This window comes from Astatotilapia calliptera, chromosome 1, assembly GCF_900246225.1.
Source record: "Astatotilapia calliptera chromosome 1, fAstCal1.2, whole genome shotgun sequence".
NCBI lineage: Eukaryota > Metazoa > Chordata > Actinopteri > Cichliformes > Cichlidae > Astatotilapia > Astatotilapia calliptera.
In genome coordinates, this window is record NC_039302.1 from 29,430,242 (window position 1) to 29,455,355 (window position 25,114).

Below are 25,114 nucleotides of genomic sequence, written 5' to 3' on the forward strand. Positions count from 1 at the left end.
TCATGGAATTTCAATTCTGACTCTCTTGTTTTGTTTTAATCCGCACGAGTAACAAGAAACATCCGGTCGTATGAAAATTATCAAATGGATTACTTTAAGGTGCAGTATGGCCGGATGACCGTTTTGCGTTTTAGTGGATTAAAAGTGTTTATTTAAAACCACTGAATAGTCACTCAATCTCATCATGTTCAAAATTATTATTATTGTTGTTATTTTGATTTTGATTATTAATATTATTAGTTTGTTGTTATTGTTGTTGTTGTTTTCTAATAATTCGGTCTTGTTTTTAGCTTCTTCTTTTTTTTTTTATTTCATTTATTTCCCTCTCGTGTAGTGTCGTGTCCCAGAATAAACATCTTTCCAGCCGAATCCACTCTAATGTTTGTTATGACTGTTGTTACTTTACACTTAGTCTTCATTAACAGCATAATGCGCCCATCATCAGCGTCTCTTTTGATGTCAAGTAGTTTCATGCGACTCGTTTGATGTCTCAGATTAAAGAATTACTTTACGCCGAGTCTCATGCCACCAAGAGAACATAACACCTCAAATCGGTGTAAGAAAACACAGCTTGCACGCAGCGATGAAGCGATAAATAAAAAAGTGTGCGTAACCTGTGATCCGGGGGCATTTGAAGCCGGTAATTGGAAACACATTGCTCGAACCCTAGTCCGACAGGCATTTGTTATTAATAAGTACTATTTTTTCTACTTGTTATTAGCTCCCTTGCATTGGTTATTGTATTTTTAGTGTGTGGCAATTCAAAAGGAAAAAGAAAAATGAAAAAAAAAACGACTTAAAAGTGGTTATAAACTTAATTTTACGTTCTGATTTTAGAGTTTTAACCGATACCCTTTCGTAGCTGAGTCTCCAAGTTTGAGTCTCCAGAGAAAACTTTCTTCTGTGATTTTATATTAAAAGCAAATTGTAGCCCAAAAAAAGTTAATCAGCAAACTGCTTACGTGTATCCGCGTGGTCAAATTGTGCGAATTAATACAAAAATTGCGGTTTAGGCCAGACGCGAACAAATAGCAAATGAAATAGATTGGCGAGCCATAAAATGAGATTTGAAACCCCATTCAAATAAGAGCTCGCGACGTCAGTGCACTTATCCGAAAGAGAGGGAGAGAGACACAGAGGGAGAGAGGGAGGGAGGGAGAGAGAGAGTGTGTTTGGTGTGTGGTTTGTATGAGTGGGGTGAGATTTGAGAAATAGGAGGGGCTTCTAAACGACTAAAAATGTCAATCTGAGAAAGGGAGTCCCAATAATCTAAAGCAATCTGTAAGGACCTGACCTTAGTCCATCCAGATCAATAGGGAAGTGAGGGTGGAAAGAAGAAGAGGAGGAAGAAATAAGGGGCGCAACCGGATCGTTTACACTGGCTGTTCCCGAGGAAATATAGACTTCCCTTGCTTGCACCTTTTGTTGCTCACATGCTCACACTGTAAAAGTGGATATCGAGGCAATTCCATTGCTTTGTGTGATTGCAGCAGACCTTTTTCCCTTTTCCTACCACCATGTCTTTCCCTCAGCTGGGATATCAGTACATCCGACCGATATACCCGCCGGAGCGCCAGGGGATCGCCAACAATGCCCGAGCCGGGACAGAGCTCAGTCCGTCCGGGGCACTTTCCAACGTCCTCTCGACTATGTATGGATCTCCTTTCGCCGCAGCAGCGCAAGGCTATGGAGCGTTTCTCCCCTACACAAACGATATATCAATTTTCAATCAGTTGGTGAGTTGTTCTCCTTTCGCTTAAGTTATCTAAAAACTTTTTGTCGAAACGTAAGCTACACATGACACTGGGATAACTTTATTCCTTTTAAGTTTAAAGTTTTAGAACGCCGCGTTGAACTTTGTAACTGAGTAGTTTGTAAAATATGGTTAAAAGTGGATACAAAGTGACACATTAACAGTGCGCTTTAAGCCTTTTATGCGCATTTAGCACATAAATTCCGGAAACTGATAGTAACGAAAAAAAAATGATGCAATGTAATGTGGGAGGTTACAGGTAAAGGTGGAGAATAGTGTCTAATAGTAAATGTTTCACTTCGGAAGTGTTTGTTAAACTAAGAAATTACTGTTCCCCCTTTCATCTGCGCTTGGTGATTTAATTCCACTGCAAAACACTTGAATCTTTTAGTTTGTTTACACTTTATTAAGAATCACACTTTTGTCTTTATTTCTTGATAGCTTGATAGCTAGAGAGGATTTTGCGCAATGTAAACATTTCCACACAAACTACTTGATGGTATTGATATAATATGTCTAATCCCTCTTACGCGTCGATTCTTTGTTTTTACAGGGTGCTCAGTATGAACTGAAAGACAGTCCCGGTGTCCAGCACCCCGGGTTTGCTCACCATCACCCTGCCTTTTACCCATATGGCCAATATCAATTCGGTGACCCATCCAGACCCAAAAACGCCACCAGGGAGAGCACCAGCACCCTGAAGGCCTGGCTGAGTGAGCACCGCAAGAACCCCTACCCAACCAAGGGTGAGAAGATCATGCTGGCCATTATCACCAAAATGACCCTCACCCAGGTGTCCACCTGGTTTGCCAACGCCCGGAGGAGGCTAAAGAAGGAGAACAAGATGACCTGGACCCCCCGGAACCGCACGGACGAAGAAGGAAATGTTTACACCAGCGATCACGAAGGGGGGGAGGGGGACAAGAGAGAGGATGAGGAGGAGATCGACTTGGAGAACATCGACACGGAAAATATTGAGAACAAGGACGACTTGGACGACCAGGACGACCTGCATTCAGATATTAAACTCGACGGGAGGAGTGACTCTGAGATTTCTGACGGCTATGAGGATTTACAAGGGCCCGACCAGAGGTTTCTAAAGGCTGTGGGGAAGGAGGGCAAAGACGTACAGAGAGGAGCAGAGCATTTCCACAATCACCGTCACCACTCTTTGGACATGAAAACGTCCCAGCCAAACGGGGAACAGCTCAAACTGAACTCTGTATCCGTGAGCTCACCGCCCTCAGAAAACAACCCCGTCCCAGCCCAAAAACCAAAAATCTGGTCTTTGGCAGAGACAGCTACGGCCCCAGACAATCCACGTAAATCACCGCAAATGAACGGCAGCAACTCCGCAGGGCCGGCCGCTCAGACCATAATCGCTCCTCACAGACTTATCTCTTCTTGTCCGGTTGGGAAAATCCAGAACTGGACGAACCGAGCCTTTTCGGCCCACCAGCTGGCTTTACTGAACTCAAATCATTATCTGGGACTGGCGAACCAGGCCACTGCCACCGGCCTGGCCCTCTACAGCAGCAGGCAAACGGAGGACAAGAGTCATAGTTCAGAGACTTCAGTCACAGGTACATGTCCTCGTCACTGAGACGCGCATGTATAAATAACTACAAAACAAAGACACTAGTTAATTTCATTTATTTTATTTTAGACCTTCTTTTGCCTTCTTTGCCTGTTCATGGATATTTTTTCTGCCTAGGCCACGCAGATAACCAGTGTTAATGTTACAGCAGAATACAGTGTGTGCGATGTGTGCCTGTGTGTGTGTAACAGCTTGTCCGGGAGGGTTAAGAAAAAACCTCATCAGGAAGTGTTTAAGGAAAAAAAAACATTGAAATTGGCGAAAACTCTTCTTAAGATGCCCCCTTTATTTCTTGAGTTGCTGTTACGTCGTCTACTTTATTTTGAGGTCCATGCGCCTGTATTATGGTTTACATTAAGTCCTCAACCCATTAAATCACGTCGTTTTAACATTATATTCCCATAAACCCAGGATGAGCTCTGATCAAAGGAAGTTCAATTAACGCATTTTGATTTTCTTTGCTGCAGCTTCAGAGAGATCTAGTGCCTTGGATGCAGAGAAAAAGCTGTTTTTAACAGCTTTCCACGCAGTTCAAAGATAACGAGGCTGTCAGTTAATGACATTTGGGAATTTTCATTTAATGCAATATCACATTTTAGTTTAAAATGCCACATTTACCCAAATTAGCTTTGTTTCATTTTTTTCATGCGTCTGTGTGCGCTTGGGTTATTTCTTCAAGGCCTATGTTACACTAACTTGTTCAGTCATGCAAATGAGCTCAATGCAAATTCACTCCAGGTTCGTTTTTGGAAGGCAATTGTCACTTTTATATCACTTTATGTTTTCACTCTTCGTGAGACTATTATTAGTGTTGTTGTTTTTCTTCTACATTTTTTGTTACATTTTGTTGTACCCCTGTGTATTTCAGGCCTCAGAACCAACTAGACCTCAGAACCAGCCACGGTTCTTTTGGCTCTTTCCATAAACCCTCACCCACCCTCTTTCTTCTTTAATTTTAATTTGAATATGGAATGTAATATAAGAATAATACATCTCTGTATACTTACATTGTAAGCATGTCCTGTGTAAAACTGCTAATGTAATAATCTATGAACCTGTAGTCTGTGAGTTTTTTTCTTTCTTTCTTTTTGTAAGTTCTGTGAGGATTTGATGTTGAAATGTTTTGTATATAAAGTTAAGAATATGTACATACTTGTGAACCAAATTGTACAAGAAAGTCTATATTTTGGCTAATAAATGAACTGCTGCAACTTAAAAAAAACAACAACAAAAAAACCAAACAATAAGATTGTTTTTTTTTCTTGGCCGAGGTATTTTGACAGCTGCTTTTGATGGTGGCTGTTACTGTGCATTGCATGTTGAAATGCATTGCTTTGGTTTTTTGTATGTGTGTTACTGGACAGCCCGGGGTACAGACTTCATCCTCCGTGGCTGTGATAAGTATATATTCGAGAGGGATTTATCACACTTTATATAGTGGCGGGACTTAAGGCTAATTAGCCAGTATTGCGGCATAGATTTGGATATTAATGTTGTGAGATTATCCCTATAGAGCTGTAGCGGGCGCATTAATATTTCGAATAATTCTTTCATTCATTTTCACCAGAAATTATCGTCTATCGAGAGACTTTAAGTAATGAACGACTGTTAAAGCATCGCTGGTACTTGGTCATAATGGCTCAATTGATCCTGAAGGTGGATTTTGGCTTGGCAGTGCAACTCCCAGATCTCATCATGCTCAATTTGTAATGATTTTGCTCTTCACATATATCATACATTTTCCACAGCTTATGCTGCTCTATGGTATAATTGTAATATATCGTGGCCGTATGACTAATAATAACATCATTTATTTTGTTTGCCCGTGATGAGATCATTTGCATGTGTGAGCCCTTATCAGAGGAAGTTTATGTAAACTTAGTGTTGGAGCTCCCTCTACAGTCACTTGCAGTCGCCAGTGTTCTGATGCACTGACACTCATTCAGCTAAACTGCTAACCTTTTTTTTTTATATCAATTTCTAATTAATCCATCAGTTCGATTTAAAATTCGATAGCAACATTTTTCAGTTATAATCCTGTCACAAGAAAATACCTTTCAGACCCGTTTTGAAGTCTTTGTATTATTTTTAGAACGTCCATTTGCAGCAGTTCCTCAGAGTGCGCTGCATTTGTTTTTAATATTTTAACGTGCGTGTGTGACCTTTTATGTAAAAATTCTATTTTTGCCCTAAACGTTCCAAATTATTTAATGAAACAAAAAGGGGCATTTCCATTTGAGGTGGCAAACAGCACCTTTTCGTGCACGAGCCATATATTTAAAGTGCAATAAAGAAAACAGTTACGGATGGTATATAGATCAAATTCTTCCTTTTTTTAATTTGATTTTGATTGTTTGTTTGTTTTTTTAACCTTTTACGACTGCCATAGCCTCAATTTAAGTATTTCGCGATATGTGAGATGCGGTTTATAACAAATTCCATTTGTTTTTTTTTTGTTGTCTGTTTGTTTGTAGTTATTTATTTTTTTGCTTGTTTTTCCGTTGTTTGTTTTAGTTTGTTACGATGTTGATTTTAAATGTAAACAGATTTTTTTTAGTTAAATATGAAGAAAGAAAACACACACGCGAATGAAAATATATTTTATTAACCTATTCAATTTCCTCCAAATTGTTGTTAAGTTCTGAAAGTCTAAGGAAGGAAGATTTTGCATTATTTATTTCAAACTAATTTTTTAAAGTTTATTTTATGAGATCGGCGTAGACTGTCACACTATCCCAGTTAATAATAAAATAATACCAATGCTGACATTTAAAAGGGATTTCATTTATTATTGCGTTTATATTTTTATAGATTTTTTAACACATAGCAGATTCAGCTGGCCAGTCAGAGTCTAACCGTTTAGTGCACCCTTTCAATTCCATTCAGGGCAGGAAAAGCAGACGAAAAGCGCTGATTCGCTCGAGCCGTATCCTCTCTAGGTTTGGGATGTGCTTTAAACAAACCACAACTTAGCCAAGAGAAAGGCTCCGGAGCCTTTAGCAGCTCTGGAACTCTTCTCACCATGTTGCCTTCCTGTGTAATCAATTATCTTTCTTGAGAGCCACATCTAACCACGCGATGCATATTCATAAGAGGCATCAGCCAGCTCATTGATGCAATCTCTTTAAAAAAAACAACTTATTTCTCGTTTTTTAATTAAAGAAATCGTCATCGCACTCAGACTGAAAGTTCATGATTATATAATACTAGGATAACTTTGGTTTTTTTTAAATGCTCCAAGATATTATACAATGAAAAACAAACTAAACCTTTAAAAAGCCTGACAATGAATGTCCATGAATAAAATACATTTAATTAAACGATTGTTGAAGATCTGCATCAGTTTATATATTTAAAAAAGAGTACACAAATAAATGGTTTCCTGCAAAGACAGCTAGCTCCATGTAAACGCATTGAACCTTATCATAAAAAAACGATGCTTATTTCCTCACAGTTCACAGGATGTTTCCTCCTAAGGGCCCGTGACTAGACTCCTCTTGATCATGAGAATTCAGCTGAAATGCTACTGAAGGGCCAGTGATCATGTCTAGAGCTCAGGGCCTCTCCTCTGATCAGTGCATGAAATTAGGGATTAAAATGCCTATGCAGAAACAAAGTAATCATGCCTGCTTATGTCACCAAAGGTGTCCAACCTGCTCCTGGTAACAAAGAGCAAATGGAATGCATTAGCTAACATTTTGTGCAGAGCTACACAGGGACCATTTCCAGTGGGGCATGGTGTGTCACTCGTTTCCTTGCACATTAAGTGGATGTTCTCTTGGCTAATGAGCAATAATCAACACTGACTCCTCTTCTTATTTCTAAGGTCCATGCTGTGTTAAATGCTCAGAGGGTGTGAGGCACACTGTAGCTCTGCAGTACTGAACTCCCCAACAAAACGCAGGCTAATCTACTCAACAAAAGGCTGTAAGAAAAGCCAAGAAGTTATAATTGAAAAAGAAAAATTAGAAGCAAATATGACATCATTTTTTTTTTTTTCAAAATCAGGGGTCTAAAGAAACTTGTATTATAAATGATCTCTTTAGGCAAATTTGTGTAATTAGGCTGCATATAGATAAAAAAAATACTTAACCTGATTTGAGATTTCCCATATTATAAGGCAATATTGTCTTAATTATGCTCTCTGTCTTGTAATCATACACTAACTGATAAATATTATAAAGACGGGGAAACACATATGCTTTTGACACAGTGAAAATAAATTGTATTTCATTTCCCATCTAATTGCTTACATTGTTCGCTGCTGAGTGCTGCTCGCTTTTGCCCTCGATATGCTAAGACAGGACTACATACATGAGGAAACAAGTAATGCACTCTCGGACAGCCATTTAGAGTGGGGAAAAAAATCTGAGAAAGATGGAATCATTAAAAGGAAATCTAATCTGTCTTTCGAAGCATTCATTGATCTGGGGAAAGGTGCACGCTGAAAGGGTCTGGCCAATGGAGCCATCAGAGGGCCACGTGTGAATAGGGAGAAACCATGGAGTAAATAAACACTAGAGCAACCCATTGGAGGGGACCAGAGGTGCCATGTGAAAGAAGAGGCCGCTGCGAATAAAGAGGGTCACTCTTGTGTTTTCACCTCATCCAACCCTTCTGTCATTGTAACTCCACCACCAGTGCCACCTCCTCCTCCTTCACGCCCCAGCCTGGACCATTCTGCCACACCCCCTCCTGCCACAGAGACATACAAATGTCACCTCCTTTGTAGACCTAGTCAGGGTTAGAAGCAGCCCACTATCTTTGTGTGGCGGCCTAATCCTTTTATGAGCCACTGTCGACCGCGCCCACACCCAGTGCTTGCCCAGTCTATGAGAGGGGCTGCCCTTTTGCAAACGCTGAGCTGACTGCAGGAGGAGCGGTGATCTGCTCTCAGGAACACATGTTCCACACACCACATGCCTTCACATACAAGCCTACAGTCCACAACACACCATAGCAACTTGTAAAAGAAATTGCACTCTAGAGCTGAGAGGAGAGAACGTGAGAGCTCAGTTTTAGCCCTTTCAATGATATGCTACTTCTGTGTCTCCTGCATGTTTTATGGCACATTCATTATTGAGAATCTAAGTGAAAGTGCACAGCAACATGTTAAAGAATAGCCAGGGAGCAGGGAGAGAGGGGTTGTTGTGTTTCCCTTGGTTGTGCAAAGGACAAAAGGCCCAGACGGAGTGACATTCTCTAGGCCCGAAGCGGGAGAGAGGGAGGGCACTGATTTCATGCCTTTTGTTGATCGAGGTTAGAGAGAGGAATTCTTTCACTGAATCCGAAAGGCAACAAGTGGGGAAGGGGGTAACAGGGCGACTGGCCAGAGGGAGAGGCGACGGGGCTTTTGCCGTTCACCCAGCTGAAAGATTGTGCTTTTCTCAGCCCCTTTCAGATCCTCATACAGGCCCGAGTTACAGGGCAATTATGGAAATGCAGCTTTGAAGCCAAGCATAGCCTTCCTGCACTTCTTCCTCAGGACAAAGCAAAAGCAGCAAGGGCTTTTTTATGCCCCCTCTTCTATAAATCATGTTTCAGCCCGAGTAAGTACATATTCCTAACCTTTTTTTTTCAGTGTCACAAAAAACGTAGTATGTGCCAACATTTGTGAATACTCTTTATATAACTGTGTAAAAAGAAATTGCAGGAGCAGTGTTTTTACTGAATTATTAAAGGAATTTATTTTAAGTTTCTGGGGAAAATGTGTACTCCAACATTTCTTCACTCTGTTAATCTGCCAGTAAAGCCTTGGCCAAGGAGATAAGCAAAGGGGTGGGCTTGAAAAAAAAAAAGGCTGGGCCTCAAAGCTGCTTCCAACAGCTGCACAATTTTACCAGCCTGATGTCCCCACTCCACACCTTCTCCACTCACACGTCACTAACAGAGGCCCAGCAAACCATCAGCCCTGTCCTTTCCTAGCTTTGTACATTAGTCAGCGGTGTAGCACAGAATTTCACCACCTCATGTGAACTAATAAGACACATTTTCTCCAGCTTTTGAGAGGATCGCATAAGAGTGATGTCTCTACATCACCCGACACAGCAGAGGCCTTGTACAACAGTGCCTTTACACTCTGAGGGTATCTGACAAATGCCAATACTCCAGCTTTCACTCATCACTGTTAATGAGAGGACATATTTTGGACGTTTCCAATATTTGTACAGACTTCATACATTATGAAGGCTCTTTTATTCACAGTACCAGGCGAAGAAGACAAGGGTGGGGTAAGGTAGGGGTGTATTCATGAGTCCTTAGGATTGGTTGACTGCTGAAGGGAACTTAATAAATTCTTCCTCCTTGGAACACTGTCAAACAAGTCCTTTCTTACATCTCCCATGAATACATTACCAGCAAGCTTGATTGATTAGAGACCCTCGCGAGAGGGTGAACCGATGAACCGACTCCCCTGGTGTGATTAATAGACTTTATTAAGAGAGTCCTCTCCTTTTTAATAATGGTAATGTAAAGGAAGGCGAGGAGGGGGCGGGGGTGTGCAGGAAGTCTAACGATGATCACTGGTGCTGTCCCTCTCTTTGATCCACATCCCCTTTAGTTTGAGTTCATTTTCACAACCTCAAACTGAATATATCCATCACCTCCGTATCAGAGCCCCACACTGCAGATATGAGCTTCTTTTTATATACTGTTTTCACTTTTGTGCCTGCCAATATGAGCCTCTTTAATACATCTCTCCTGGGTAATATGAGAAGCTGGATTGATTTGGATTCCTGCTAACAGTTTACGGCTAAATGAAATTGACTGATTATTCATGGAAGATCTTTAACAGACTGTGTATCAGAAATTAAGTGATGACTGCTTTATTCTGCACCTAGTTTATGCGATATGACACACTATAGCAGTTTGTGTGCGTATTATGATAGAAATTTGTAATTTTCTCTGTATAATAATAATAAAAAGAAGAAATTGTTCTCTCCTTTTTTTCTCACCAGGGTGACTTGCATGATCACTCTGAAACCAAGGTACCACGATACCTGACCATCTTGTGCCTTGCCTTTCCTGTACTTTTAATAGACATAATGAATAAAAAACACACAAAATATTCAATATAAAGAAACTACTACATAAACGTGTGTTTGGGTAAGTCTAAGCTTGCATGTGGTAGGTATGTGTATCAAACAGCTTGCTGGTTAATCATTGCTCTGGAGAACTACTGTTAGGTGTTAGGGAAGGGGGTAAAGGGTGTACAGGAAATTATTTAACTACCGAGAGCTGAGCCCACTTATCAGCACAACACAGGAACAAGAGAGACTTTACCAGCACTGGACACGACTGCTCCAACTTATCACCATGCCGTATTTTGCAATATCCCACCACAAGTGATTTATCCAAGCACGGATATCACAGATAGGCCTATTCACATCCCAGCACATTACTGCATGACCCAGACAGATTCTGTTTGCTTTGCTGCTACAAACCAGACACACCTATACAGTCATATATGACATCACCAGACAAGCCATGTAAACCTGAGAGGGAGGTCGATAATAGCAGGTGAGAGGGCTTCACTGTGTAATGATGATGCCTACCAGTGTCTAAGTTGTAAACCCCGATATTGATTCTCTTCAGCTCAACCGATACGCTCCACAATCTACCACGCTTGAAAGTCTGCAGTAATGTGTCTGCATAGAATCCAATATCCGTTACTATTAATGAATTCTGACAAGCAGCTCAACCTTTGTATTTTATTTTGACTTAACCAAGTAAGTCCCACTGAGAGCGCAGATCTTGTTTCCAAGGAAGACCTGGCCAAGACCGCAGTCGTACATTTGGTTACAGTAATTTAGAACAAATTTAGTAAAAATAAACACATTTTATATTAAGAAAAAATGAAAACAGAAAGTCAGTGAACAAGGCAGAGAATGAGAGACACGAGAGACAGACTAAGAAAGACACAGTGCTAAAACAGTAAATATATGTTTATAGAGAGTGTTTACAGTGGGTTTTAGTAGGGGTATAAATAATGGATTTGCCAGTCTATCATGCAGTTTAAGGCTGTGTGACATGCTTCCTCGTACTCCATAGGGAGTTTGAAATATATGTGCTAAAGGCAGAGGAAAAGAAGAGACAGAGAAAGTACTCTATTCTTCTCAACTTTCTTTGTGCTTAGATAAACTTGTTGTTATGTGCATTGTCAGCCAGTCCAGCGTGACACCTCACAGCCAGATAATGGCACTACCATGCAAATTAGCAGTGGGAAGAACTATGCTACGACATGTGTGTGTGCATGTGCATGCATGCATGCATGCACACATGCACATGTGTGTTTGTGTGCCTTCCTGTTTGCAGCTGTTTCGTTAGCATTTATTAGCAAACGAAAGAGTGATTCAGTTGTGCCATGTGGACAGATTGGTGCCTTGTTTTTGACACAGTAACGAAATGCATATTGAAGGAGGATTCTTGAGCCAAATTCTGTTTTCAGTCAGCTCTCTCGTGTAGTTCTGAGAAATCTCCCTCATGTATTTAAAACAAGTTGCCTTAAGATATCATAGAGACAAATTAAAAATGATGGTTTGTCACAACCAGAGTCGCCTAAATTGCCAAGTAGAATAATAACTAAGATTTCCTCCTGTTACTGAAATAATTTAGATTATGGAGTCACGCCTTCACAAGACAAAATGACTTTACACACAGTGTTTAGAGGCAGTGCTAAACATCATATAGATACTGAACTGTGCATTTAGAGTCACAAAATACATCACATAATTACAGCCAACCAATGAACATGTGATGAGGAATATTTCTTGCTGTATTAAGAATTACATGAGTTCCTCCAGCAATCCTTTAAAGACCTAATTTAGGAAATAAAAACTAAAAATGTCTACCTAATTTTACCCTCTTTTTAGAGTTAGAATGGGAAGTAGGAAGCAGGTTCTTGTGAGATACAGGGTAGAAAAGTGTCTGAACAAGTCAAGTATTCAGTGAAGTATGAATGCTCCATGCCACCCCCAGCTGTGTAGATTCTTAAGTTTTGTCCCTTGGCTGGAACTGGACACAATGAAGGGGCGCTCTCACAAATAGAGAGGGGTGGGCACCTTGTCACTGTCTTCCCTTCTAGAAGGCCCAGCATGACCCGCCTCCTTCTGTTGTCATGCTAAGACAGCAGCGCTCACTGGAACTGTACCCCTATTCATACATCAGACTCAAACCCACGCTCACTCAGAGACAAACGTGGTAGCCGCATTCAGTTTTCTCCTACTAATGTCAACACTTCCTCTGAAAGACAAAACCCATGCAATTCTTGAGGAAATTAACTCTGGTTCCTGAGATCTGTGAATATGTTCAGCCAGCTGATGACTTTAAGGGCAACTAATATGGACCTTGAGTTCCCATGAGTCTCATCACTGAGAAGCACAGACTTCATCTGTAAAAAGACCATGAGAACAGGCATATCTAATGTCATTTTACAGGTAGATAGAGCAGGAGATTGGGAAGTAATTGGAAGTAATAACAGATAGCGCTCTTTCAGTCCCAAAGGACTTTTTTCTTCCTACACCCCCAATTTCCCAGAAGACTTCTCAGCATATTTGCATTCACTTGAAAGAAATATACAGTGGATGAACTGTGACCTTTGTTCCCCTTCCCTGAAGGTCACCAGTCCACTTTACATACACAGATGAGGCCCTTTTTTCCGGAAATGATAAGACAAACAGAAGAGAAGAGGTAAGGTCAGCAAGTTAAACCAACAGCTAGAATGACAGTTAATTGGCCAGAGGGTAGTGTAACTGTCATCCATTTCCCCTGGGCTGACTTGGGAAGACTCCCCCGACTGCCTCTACTTGCTCTCCTGAGACCTCCACTCCCCTCAAGAACGTTCACTTATCAGCTGTCTCCCACAGGTTCAACCAGTGGACATTGGCGCAGGGGAAAACAAAATGATTATATTGCCTCCGATTTGATTATTACTTCATCATTATTGTTTATATTGTGGTTATACACAATAAAGACTGTGACAAGTGAGGAGATGAAATGTCAGAGTGAATTACAGGCATATGCAAAAGCTGGCCACAAATCAGCTGGCAGAACTAAAAGGTCTTTCTTGCTAATTGCTCATATCCTACCAGCAGTGAGAGGCGTCCAGCCGCTGTGCAATAGACTGAGAGCCGACAGATAAGACCATGTGTACGGATGATTCGACCCATGGTCTAATGACTTGTTTAGTCCTGAAGCAGTGACACATGGCACAGAAGCTCTTGGGTCTTCTTTGTGTGTGTGTGTGTGTGTGTGTGTGTGTGTGTGTGTGTGTGTGTGTGTGTGTGTGTGTGTGTGTGTGTGTGTGTGTGTGTTTAAAAACAGTGAAAGACAAGGAAAAATAACTCTGTGCACATTACTTGGAATAAATGGGTTTGAGTGGGTGTGTGCAGGAGGAGACCACATGCATATATAAGGATGAGTGATGGTTTTAGCAGAATCTGTCTGCCTGATTTCGGTGGGCCTCGGTTTGAGGATGTGAAAGGCGAGAGAGAGTGTGTGCGTGTGGGAGATAATAGGCCTTTCTCCACGCTGCTCAGTGTTCCACTGGCACACAGCTGGTACACAGCTGGCCATCCAACTAAACTGTTTGAGTACCTTTTCCCCTTCTGAACCCTCCCACTCCAGCACCACCCAGCCACCCCTAAAGAATGCCAGACATGCAGGGTAAGGGAATAGGGGGGGAAATGGTTAAGATAGAAAAAAAAAAAGCATTAGACTTAATGGAGAGAATGACAAAGGCCTTCTATGCCCAAAACCCATCTGAGGTTTAGTAGGAGGAGATCCACCAGTGACAGACAGGTGTTCCTCAACAGCCAGAATAATCCAGTTCCTCCCTCTCTGCCCTGTGGCAGCCAGAGATAATCTTCAGGCTTCCACTGTTCCCTAAAAATAGCAACTGGCCTTTCTGTCCAGTTTCAGAATGAGGAATTATCAAGTGAGTTATATTTATGAATTTAAAATAATTACCATTTGATCAATATACATATGAATTATGTCTTAAACTAATACAATTCTGTTTTATTACACTAACAACACAATTATGCACCCACATTGATCTGGGATGAAATTTTGTAATGTAGAGGTATTGAGACTGTTAAAATATCACATATGCCTTAAATTTATTCTTGTAATTTATGGGGTTCATTGGGCTATATTTCAAATTCAAAATGAGTTAGGCCCCCATACTTTAAAATATTTTAATCGGTGAAGATAGCTGACAGATAATATTATATTTCACCAAATCAAAAAAGGAAAAAATACATCTTGAAATAAGGCAGCCATTTAATATATATACCATTGTCAAATAATTTATTTATGACTAATCTACAACTGCTCATTTTGAAAGACCAGCCAGTACCTACTGTTAAGGGTTCAATATTGAGGAAGGGTACAAGAGGTGATCGAAGAATAACCACACTGATCTGGCCGAGTGAAGTCAAATGATGATTTTAATATTAATAATTGATCTTCAACTTAATCAAAGCACAAACAATTATTTTATAGCATCAGGGTTTGATTAATGACGCCCCCTCATACGTCACAGATACATTTTATACATAGATCAGATCAAAACCACAATGACTTTTAACACAGTTCGAAAGGACATCATCTTCTATTTTCATGGCCGATTCCTCCGGTCAACCTTTTGACTTCTCGTTCAGCCACTCATCCTGCAAGACCTCGTTCCTTATTCTCAGAGACAACAGGGAACGGTTCCTCTTTTACAGAGACAATTTCGCAGTTACAACCAGACATGACTAACCTCTCACCTACTAACGCTCACAGACAAACAGAGGCCCCTGCCAAATGTGTCACAATGTACTCAAACTAAAGATAGAATATAAACTGAATAAATGCTTTCAACCAACTAGTACTACTTAAAACTCAATCCAAGAACATAAACATATAAAAGATAATAGAAATAACCTGATATAAGTGTTTTGTAAGCATGTATTGCACTTTCTTCTATGTTCTAGTTTCCCTCAGCATGTATCACCTGGACAGTCACGCCAGTGAAGCTTAAGACCCTTAATGAACCGAACACCAAATCAAAATAAGCACAGATATGCAATGTGTATAAAATAATTGTAACTGCATCTGAAATACAAGGTTAATATGATAACAGTATGCATGAACATCTTAAGGCCATCTTAAAGCTATCTGTTACATTGTTAAAGCAATGATCATACTGCAGATTATATTATGCTGGTAAAATACTTTTGTTCATCCCCACACTACACAAATCAAAATTTCTTCAACTAGATACATGGATTTAGATAAATCAGTAAATAAATGCAGTAATTATCAACAAATTCCTATAACTCCTTACTAACTAAGTTTTATAGGAGGTAACTACTGTGAGGTAACTACACTTTCCACCTCAGAGAGTAAGAATAACTGACATTACGGTATGGAACTGAGCACGGCTGGTTTGTAACCATCTAGAATGGCAAGAATGCTAGCTGCATGCTAAAGATCTCTTGTGGAACCAAGTGACCATGTGAGCTACCTGATGAGCTAATGGCTGGTAACCAGCCATCACCTGGGACTGGGGACTTACTTAGAACTAATCATGCTGGAAAATGCACAAAAAAGACTGCTAAAATGTAACGCAGTATGTGACCAATAACAAAAGTACCTACTTTAGCCATCAATGGCAGTGAATACCTACTACTGTGATGTAGAGAAATAAGTGAATATTTTAAAGGAATGGAAAATGCAAATATGTTGGGACATCATTTATAAGCTGGAAGTGTTTTATCTAAAAGTGCCTGGAATTTGGAATGTCTAGAAAAAGAAACTCAAATGTCCCTCTTGTATCACAAAAGTAAGTTAAGGCACAAGCATGGAAAAATTGTATAAATTAGTATAAGCCAGCCTGGGCATCTAGAATTTTCAGCAGTAAAATGCATTTTTCACCAAAAAGCATGAGGAGTAACACTTAAAATTCACCAGTGAAACATTTTGGTGATAACCTTTTGTTGCAATGTGCAAAGCTAATCAAGGAAATCAAAATTGTCAGTTATAACTATTGGTAGTGTCCATATATTTACATTTATTTGCTTGTGGGTCTGTGCTTGTTGGCCGCGATGTACAGCAATACTCAGCACACTTTCACCATAATAATACAGTGAATCCTGCCTACGAGAGCCTATTGTGATCACAGTTTAAATGACAACTGATGAATCTGAAATATGAAATAGTTTTGCATGGATGCACTTCCACCTGTGCTATCAACAGTATGCAAAAGACAGGGAACTTCAAATTACATATCTACATTTGCATACTAATGACCCAGTTTGCTGTTTTTGTCATTGGGCAAAGTAGATGAACCGCATGATCATGAGATTGTGGGTTGGGAGTGATTCAGATAAGGAGTATGCTCTGTTGAGGACAGCAAAGCACATCCAGATGACAGGGACACAACACTCTTACACAATATAACTCAGAGAAACACAAGCAGCACAGTTTACACAGGGCTATAATCTAAAATAAGATGACTCTCAGCAGAGCTACAAATTAAATAAAGCCAGAACCTGGATTCCATTATCATGTCTCCCAATGCCTACATTTTTATAACATTTAAATGGCAAAATAAATATGAACACTGCTGTATCAAACAAAGCTCTAACCAGTGTTTGTTTTTGTGGGAATGCTCTGTGAAATGAAAAGCTATCATGGTAAACACAGTCTTTTCTACCTAAAATTTGTGACTGGCACCAAATGTTTCTGAGTGTAGTAATTGCTGGCAGATTTGTAGATGTGTGTTTTAATTAGCCTTGACAGGCTGCTGATGGCATTACAGAAGTTGTTCCCATCAAACAGGCCCCAGAAATGGAAAACCAGCAGAGATCAACCATGTGTGCTTGCCGCAGTAATTTGAAATAAGCCGCAAGGTAATGGCAATACCCAGCAACTATATGAACGATGTACACCAGAGCAGCTGCCTAAAGATGTTGTTAATGGGGTCACTCTTAAAGGTTACCCTCAAAACAATATGTGGTTCTTAAGAATACGAGCAAGTTCATAAGACTGTTGATTTAAAAGGAAAACTTCTTAATTGTTTTCTTAAGTTACAAGATTAAATCATCATACTTTCTTCATGAGAAACAATTTGGGACTCTCGTCTTCTCTGAAAGTAACACATCCACATTGCCTTTGAAATTACAGATCATAATAGGCCTCTGTTATCTGAACACAAATCTCAAGAGCTGCTCGCCTTACACGCACACATTCAACATTAGAGTTATCACTCCCTATAATCCACAAGAACCTTTAGGCCTTGTATCCTCCCACTGACTCCCTTTGCACCTCATCTACCCTGTGCTAACACAAACCTCCTCTTATGTGGCTTCCCCTTTCCCTCAGCACAGGATCCACATCACTGAGAGGGTAGCCGCCATGGAAGGCCTTTTTCCACTTCTGCAGCCCCGTTCGGCCAAGATTTATTAGACACTTCGACCAAAATGTAATTTTCACCATGTTGGTTTTTTTGAGCAAGGGGAGTGGGGAAGGGGTTTTTGGTGCTTTGAGAGTCATGTCTGTTCAGCTGGACTGGTAGGACAGCTCACTCCAACACCAATACCCCAAACCCACAGAGACAGCTAAGTGATTTATTGGCCTCTTTTTATTGAGGGGGCTTGCGAGAGAATGAGAGAGAAGCATAAGTAAGAATAACAGTGTAATTGAGCCCATCTGCAATGTTGCAAAGAGCAAAGGTAACATAGGTGGAGGTATTTTAATGGGTTTAGGTTTCAATGGAGAATTATGGAAAAAAATAAACAACTTTTGTTGCCTAACAGGATTTCCTGCAGCTTATCAGTGCACATTCCTTGATTTCTTTAGTAAAGTTATTAGCTTGGATGTGATACTTTTATTAAAGCATCTTTAAAATATGTGTTTTTCATTACAAGAAAATATCAGTTTATTTCTCTGTACCTTTGTGCTACTACCATGCTGGAGTTTATCTTCTGGAAAAAGTAAGTATGATACGTTTGCTTTATCGTGACATGTTATAATTCAAACTCTGTGATTTTTTTTCTTTGTATTAATCCAAGTTTAAAAACGTTGCCAAGAGACAAACTTTGTAGCCTAATCTTGGCACATTTCCATACCAGATAATGGTTTCCATGAACAAGGCCTTGGTGTAAGAGACAGACACTCTGAACTCTGTAGAAAAGAACAGTCCTCACCATTGTAGGGTAAGTAAATGTACCTTATAAAACCCAGGAAATTACATGGAATATAAGTGATGTACCATTCTGTGGTTGCACTCAGGAGACACGCAGACTTCAAGGAGACAGCTCACAGAGATCACAGCCAGTGAATCATAACATTTCAAAGAAAGGCAGGATAGACAGATGGAGGAAGAATGAAAGAGATGGAACAAGACGAAATGGGACAGACTAAGTGACTGACAGATAGATAAAGGAAAATTAGACAGTCAGGGGGGAAAGAAGTAGAGTGAGAAGCAAAGGGAAGGTGAGAGGGCTGAGATAAAAATCACACCCTGAATCTCCTTTCCTTTACCAATACAGATGTCTATAGTGAATAAATAATGAAGGATAACAGTTTCACAACAACATGTTAGACTGCCAGTGGACTGGCAAACTAACATGGGGCTCTGACTTCTTCTATGTGTTCTCTGGCTAGGACTTAGGTGCCCTCTGCCCCAAGAGAACCTTTCAGACCCGTAACTTCACATCTCCCTGAAAATCAAGCCCAAAAGGATAGGCCTGGCAAACACATAGGGATGTGTGACTCTTGGTGGCTGAGTTACGTGTGTCACACTACTCTGAGAAGTTGCGTCCCTCCCTCATGACTGTCCAGGCTAAATATATGCATTTCAGCAGCCACTGACACAGTGCCTTATTCTCACCGGGTCTCAAAATTAGGTAAATACATTATTTAGTCATTATTTATTTAACAAAAAACAAGCCAAAATGCAAAAGCAGTAAGTGAAAAAAATAAGTACACGCTATGATTCAGTAGCTTACAGAACCAGATGCAAAAACTTCAAGAACTTAAAGTAATCTTTTTTTTACTATGACTTTAGGCTCCATATCTTTGTGGGGGAATTTTGGTCTACTCTTCTTTACAATGTTACTTAAGATCTTTGAGGTTTGTAGGTTTATATACAACTCTTTTAGGGTCCTGCCACAGGATTTCAACTGGCTTGAGGTCTGGACTTTGACTTGACCATTGGAAAACCTTGATTATTTTCTTCTTCTTTTTTTTTAGCCATTCTGTTTCAGATTTGCTGGTGCTCTTGGGGCAGAAATTAGCTTCCTCCAAAGGGTCCCTGGCCTCTTCCTTAGAGATAGGGTGAGAAGTTTAGTCATCTGGGAGGGGCTCAGAGTAGAGCCACTGTTCCTCCACATCGAAAGGAGCCTCCTCAATATCTAACAGAACAGTTTGCACTTGCATCAAAAGCCTACTGATTCTCTTTCAGCTTCCTTGCATCGATTTTAATTGCCATGCTTTTTTAATGAGAAACATAAATGCTGTATAAAACCTATGTATACATTGTATTATGTTGTTAGGTAACTTTCTCCCTCACTGGATCCATTCATTTTTGACCCACAAGCTTGCACTGTTCTTGGCAGAATGCTAGATACTAATGTGGATACTGATGGAAAGGAATGAAATTTAAAAGACTCTGTTCGAACCCTAACCTACTTCTCCTGTCAACACCACTTCACTCAGTGTCACTAGTTTTTTTTTGTAAACAGTAGCATTTAAGAAACATTAGGTTTGCCATACATCCCTTTAAAGCTTGTGGAATAACTTGGAAACTTGTTCAGAAGGAAAGGAACTACAAACACACACACATGAATACAATAACACTGAAACACACACAACCTTAAAAATACATATACACTCCTGCAGACCCTTCTGCGTCTTCCTCTCTGTGCAAACTCAATCAAATGATTTTCTGAATAGCAATAAAGCAGTCTTTATTTTGCTTGGCTGGACATCCATCCCGCACCCCCTTGCGCCACCCCCCCCCCCCACACACACACACCCAGCCCTCCAACTGCACCACAGCAGGATCAGTTTTCCCCCCAGAATCCCACTGAAGCGCTGCCATGTCGGCTGGAGACAATCAGCTGAAATGCTCCTTAGATATTCCTGCCCCTTTTCGAAAGCCCCAAATTCAATTTATGGACACATTTATTACCATGTCTGTCAGTGCCTAAAAGGGAGTTTCATAATCAGGAGCACACATCTGATCTGGTCACAGCAGGCTGCCTCACTTGGCCAATATGCACTCTATTACACGGTCAGAGCCAGCCATACCACAGAGGAAAAGGAAAACATGAGCAAACAAAAGACCAGGTAGTTAGACATGGGATAAAGTCCCTTAGATGTAGCATTTTCTTAAAGCAGATCTGATTTAAGAGCAGGGCCATAGGGAGAATTCAGTTAACCCAGTACTGGAGTAGGGCCCTTGACCATGTGATGAGTGATCACATGTCACCCTCCCAAAAGTACAAAGTATTCCCACAGTGCACTTCCTCTTTCTGATGTTATTGAAAACATAAATGGGATGTTTTTGTTGTCAAATGATGTTTCTGTCAGTCTCTAAGTAGGACAGGGCTCGAAAACATAAAGGGCATCTTTGATATTTTGAACAAGTTTTCATCATGTTGTGGTCTTGTCCCTTACAGCAATAGTTTCCATTGTTTGTCATAATTTCTCAAAGTTGCCAAAGCCTACATGAAATCCACTTTTTAACTCAAATAAAGTAGACAGAGAGTGGCTTGTTAGGGCCAGCTATAACAACATTGAGGCCTGAACGATTTACTATCCCTGCTCTGCTTGTGAAACATAGATTCTAATGAGTGCTCTGCAGGCAGCGCGTCACTCAACTCTGGAACATGGGGGCATGGACTGGACCAAGACCCAGTGATTAAGAGCTTTAGTCTGCTGTGGTGTGTCTATGAGACTCACACACCACAGACCGCAGACTCCAATCAGTGGTTCTTGGTCCAGTGGTTGGACAGAGTGTCAGTGATGTCTTAGAGCCACTGTTCACACAAACTTCTGTCCGGGCAGGCTGATTACCCCTAGAGAGATGCACACCTCAAGCCTGGGCCATAAATCAGTACTTGCTCACAAAGGTTCGCCTAAACTCTTGCCAGTGCCCGATGCAGTAAAAACAAGAAAAAGTGGCTAAGCTCCCCCTAGAGGCCAGAACTAGAAGGTGATTCCGTTAAGGAAATGAAGCGTGTCCTTCATTAGCCGAAAGATCACATTTTACCACAGGAGCAACGCATTTACTAGTGCTGGGGGCTCTGTGAAATCTCAACGAAAAGGATTCTCTTGTTTCCCTTCCAGCGTAATTAGGGAGGCTATCACCTGACACTCACGCAGGTAATGTCCTGGAGTGGAGCCAGGACCAAATTTCATCATGGTCAGCTTCACTGTGTCACCCGTGGAAAATATGTGCAGAAACTGAAAACTGCATTTTCAGAATTGCCTTCTTGTCCCTTGTGTTGGTTTTGGATGAGGTCTCTTGGCTGGAGCTTAAGGGTTCCTGGAGCCTGTGCCAGGGCCCTTAAAAAACCAGTAACTGATATCTCCTTTCCCCCCCACATGGCCTGAAATGTTCAGTTATTAAAATTGGAGCAAATCCCACTGGAATGTTTTACAAGTTTACTAGGTGTACGTCAAGGTGAGAGACAACACTAGTGAATTATAGGTTAGATTTGGACCTGGGGAATTGGGTCTAGAGGCAGACGGAAAGAAAGACAGACATGGGAGGTATTACTGTAGGTGACAGGTTTGGCTACCAGGCTATAAATCTACCCCCCCCCCCCCCCCCCCCCCCACACACACACACACACACACACCCAGCATGTTGTACAGAAACCGCAGTGCCCCCTACTGTTAAAATCCACACATGTCAAACTTTATTGGCCCTGATAGTAAATGCCAGAATGATAAATAAAACAGTATCAAGAGTCCTGCTGTGGGGAGTTTAGTATGAAAGATCAATGAGTGGCTGTCTACAGGGAGTAGGCTAAAAGCATCCGTGCCATCTGCAGAAGCAGTGGGTTGACATGGCACACTAATCTCTTCTGGTTTGTGTGTTTGGGGTCCAGGACATCCAACAGGCTCAGTGACAGCTGCACATAGAAGCAAATCTGAACCATGCTTGCAAACAGAGCAACTGCAAACTGATGACAAACGCTTTGTTTGGGGAAACGATTTTTTTTCTTCTCTTGCCTGTTTTAGTGGGATCACAAGTCTGGATGTACTAATGGGAGAAAAAGAGCACCAATTAGAGATGTAGACCATGCTGGCCTCGGTTATTTCCAAACCACTTAAAATGTGTAATAAATGATCAAATGAGACAACCTCTTTTTAAGCTCACAGTCAGATTTTGTTTTCCTCAAAAGCACATTGGCTCTAATAACAGAGCAGGCTTTCGATTTAGCTCTCAGTAACAGACAAGTGGGCTGCAGACATAAAACTTATTCTGGTTGTGGTAGTTAATCAGAGCTGGAGCTGTTGGTGGATCCCCCTTTTTTAGCATGAGGCTGCTGGTTTTGTGATGTGGGTAGAAGCTAATAGAAAAAGCATTTTGATCCCTGAAAATGTCCACTTTTACAGTATGCTTTGTAAACCAAAATAGAACACTTGAATAGCTCTCACTTGTGAATTGAAAAAAAAAAAAAAGAAGTGGTTATCACAAAACTGATGATATGTAATCATTTTTGATTACATATGAAAAATGCAGTGGGGTTGTATGCACGTGGCTGACAAATTCACAGAGCACATTGCAGCTACCCAGGGTGCTTCTTGCATAAAAGTGCAAAGAAGACAAAAGTTAGAAAGATGCCTCAAAGCTTTGGCAAAATTGCTGTGTTAGAATGAAATCATTGCCTGCTTCTACATTTGGTGCTTTGATAATAGCTAGATCTGAAAATTCAGATTACCTATTGGCACTATGATTTAAAATAAATTTCCTGTGCCCACAATATGATGGAATAATGGATCTTCTTCAATAGACCCTGTGCACGAGAAAATGCTAACTTCCTGGTTTGAGACCAGATGTGGGGTTGTACATTTCCGGTAGCTTTACTTTGCGGTCAATCGCTACTGCGAAGATATACTCCAAAATCATGTCCAAAACTCGAAAACGGAAAGATCGCGTTAAGTTACAAGGGTTCAAAGGGTTCAAGGTTCTTTATTTGTCACATGCATAGTTATACAAGTATAACACACAGTGAAATGTAGCCTGACACGCTCCTCGACATGTGCAAAAAAAGAGCAGAAGGTGGGAACACTCACCACTGTTGTATCATAAAAAATCTAATGATCAGTTTTGACGTTTAAAGAGTTTAGATTGATCAGTTGTTTACATCACTCAACACAAGCAGAACTGCATTACAGAATAGGAAGACACGTCGTCCACATTCAGAAGCACATCTCTGTATAGTGACAGTTATTATGATTTAAACAGGAAAATGCTCAGCATTCAAACTACAGGTGAAGAATAGTCAAACCAGATGTTTCCTCGTTATGTCGATATCAGCTAGTCAAGTACACACCTACACAGCATGTTAACAAACCACGAAAAAAAAGCCACACAAAAAATGAATGATTGCTGGTAAGGGTTTCTATACATTAGTATTTACGAAAGGTATGTTGTGACTTACTTTCAAAATTACAGTGGTCCCTCGCTATAACGCGGTTCACCTTTCACCTCGCTGTTTCGCAGATTTTTAGTGCAAGTTTGCATGCTTTTTTTTATGTCACATTGTCCTGTACGGTACAGAATCGCTGCATCGATCGCTAGCAGTGTGACTCTGAAGTGCAGTGCTGTATGTCCACGAAATGTTTTGCACCGTCAAAAAAAATATATATATATAAGTAGTTGGCTACTTGATTTCACCTATCGCTGGTTATTTTTAGAACATAACACCCGTGATAAACGAGGGGCAGCTGTTTACAGATACTGAGAAATATAACATTTGAATCCCTTTTCTCTTTTGCTCTGAGGCGGGGGGAATATCGACAAGTCGATGAACGTCATTTACAGATATATTGGGTAAATGCCCAAGACATCTATAGAAATGTAAATCGCCGCTTGATTCATTCATTTGCTTAACTTGTTTTGGACCGTAAACAGGGCGCGAATAGGACACCGGAAACAAAGCTCCCCACAGGAGTTTCCGCACCGGAAGAAGCATATGCTAACGTGCACATAGTCTATTGACATTTTCTCAAGACCTCACCATCAGTTCCCCTCCTGATTTTGAAATGCTGTGACCAAAGTCTATATAGCAGACAAGGAGCCGCATATGCAAGTAGTGCACATATGCTGGAAAGTTTGTATGGGTGACTTCTATGGTAAAGTCAACCATAGAGCTCTGCGGGGCTGTAAAACCAGACCTTGCCCACTTATGTGCACATCCACAAAGACTCCTGTAACAATAGATAACATGCAGACATTGCTCCAAAGAACTCCTTTTTGTTGACTGGCTTTGGCTTTATATGACTAGTAGTTTTAATCACTGGAATCCTGTAATTAGATTTGTAAGTCAGAAAAGCATTTTCTAGAGTGGGGCAGCAAAAGTCTTGATTTTAGTTTTATTTAAATGACTCTAAATGACTGGCATTGTTTAAAGGAATTCATAGTGATGCCAAAATTTACATTGACTTTATGGTTTGCCTCATGGTCTGCTGGTCTCCACAATGGAAACTCAAAGTGCAAGGCAAATTCCTACATGTACAAAAACAAGTGCATGCATCAA

The 25,114-nt window shown here is 40.6% G+C and overlaps 1 protein-coding gene across 2 annotated transcripts; it reads left to right on the forward strand.

Moving 5' to 3' along the window:
• The first annotated feature begins 1,236 nt into the window (after positions 1-1,236).
• irx3a (iroquois homeobox 3a) lies at positions 1,237-5,675 on the forward strand. Of its 2 annotated transcripts, XM_026173557.1 has the most exons (3): positions 1,237-1,736; positions 2,307-3,336; positions 3,824-5,675. In XM_026173557.1, exons 1-3 carry the CDS (start codon positions 1,518-1,520, stop codon positions 3,889-3,891), a joined length of 1,317 nt encoding a protein of 438 aa, XP_026029342.1. In that variant the 5' UTR covers positions 1,237-1,517; the 3' UTR covers positions 3,892-5,675. The 2 variants fall into 2 exon arrangements, with proteins under 2 accessions (XP_026029342.1, XP_026029331.1); XM_026173546.1 differs by having other exon boundaries at positions 1,239-1,736; positions 2,307-5,675.
• The last annotated feature ends 19,439 nt before the right edge of the window (positions 5,676-25,114 follow it).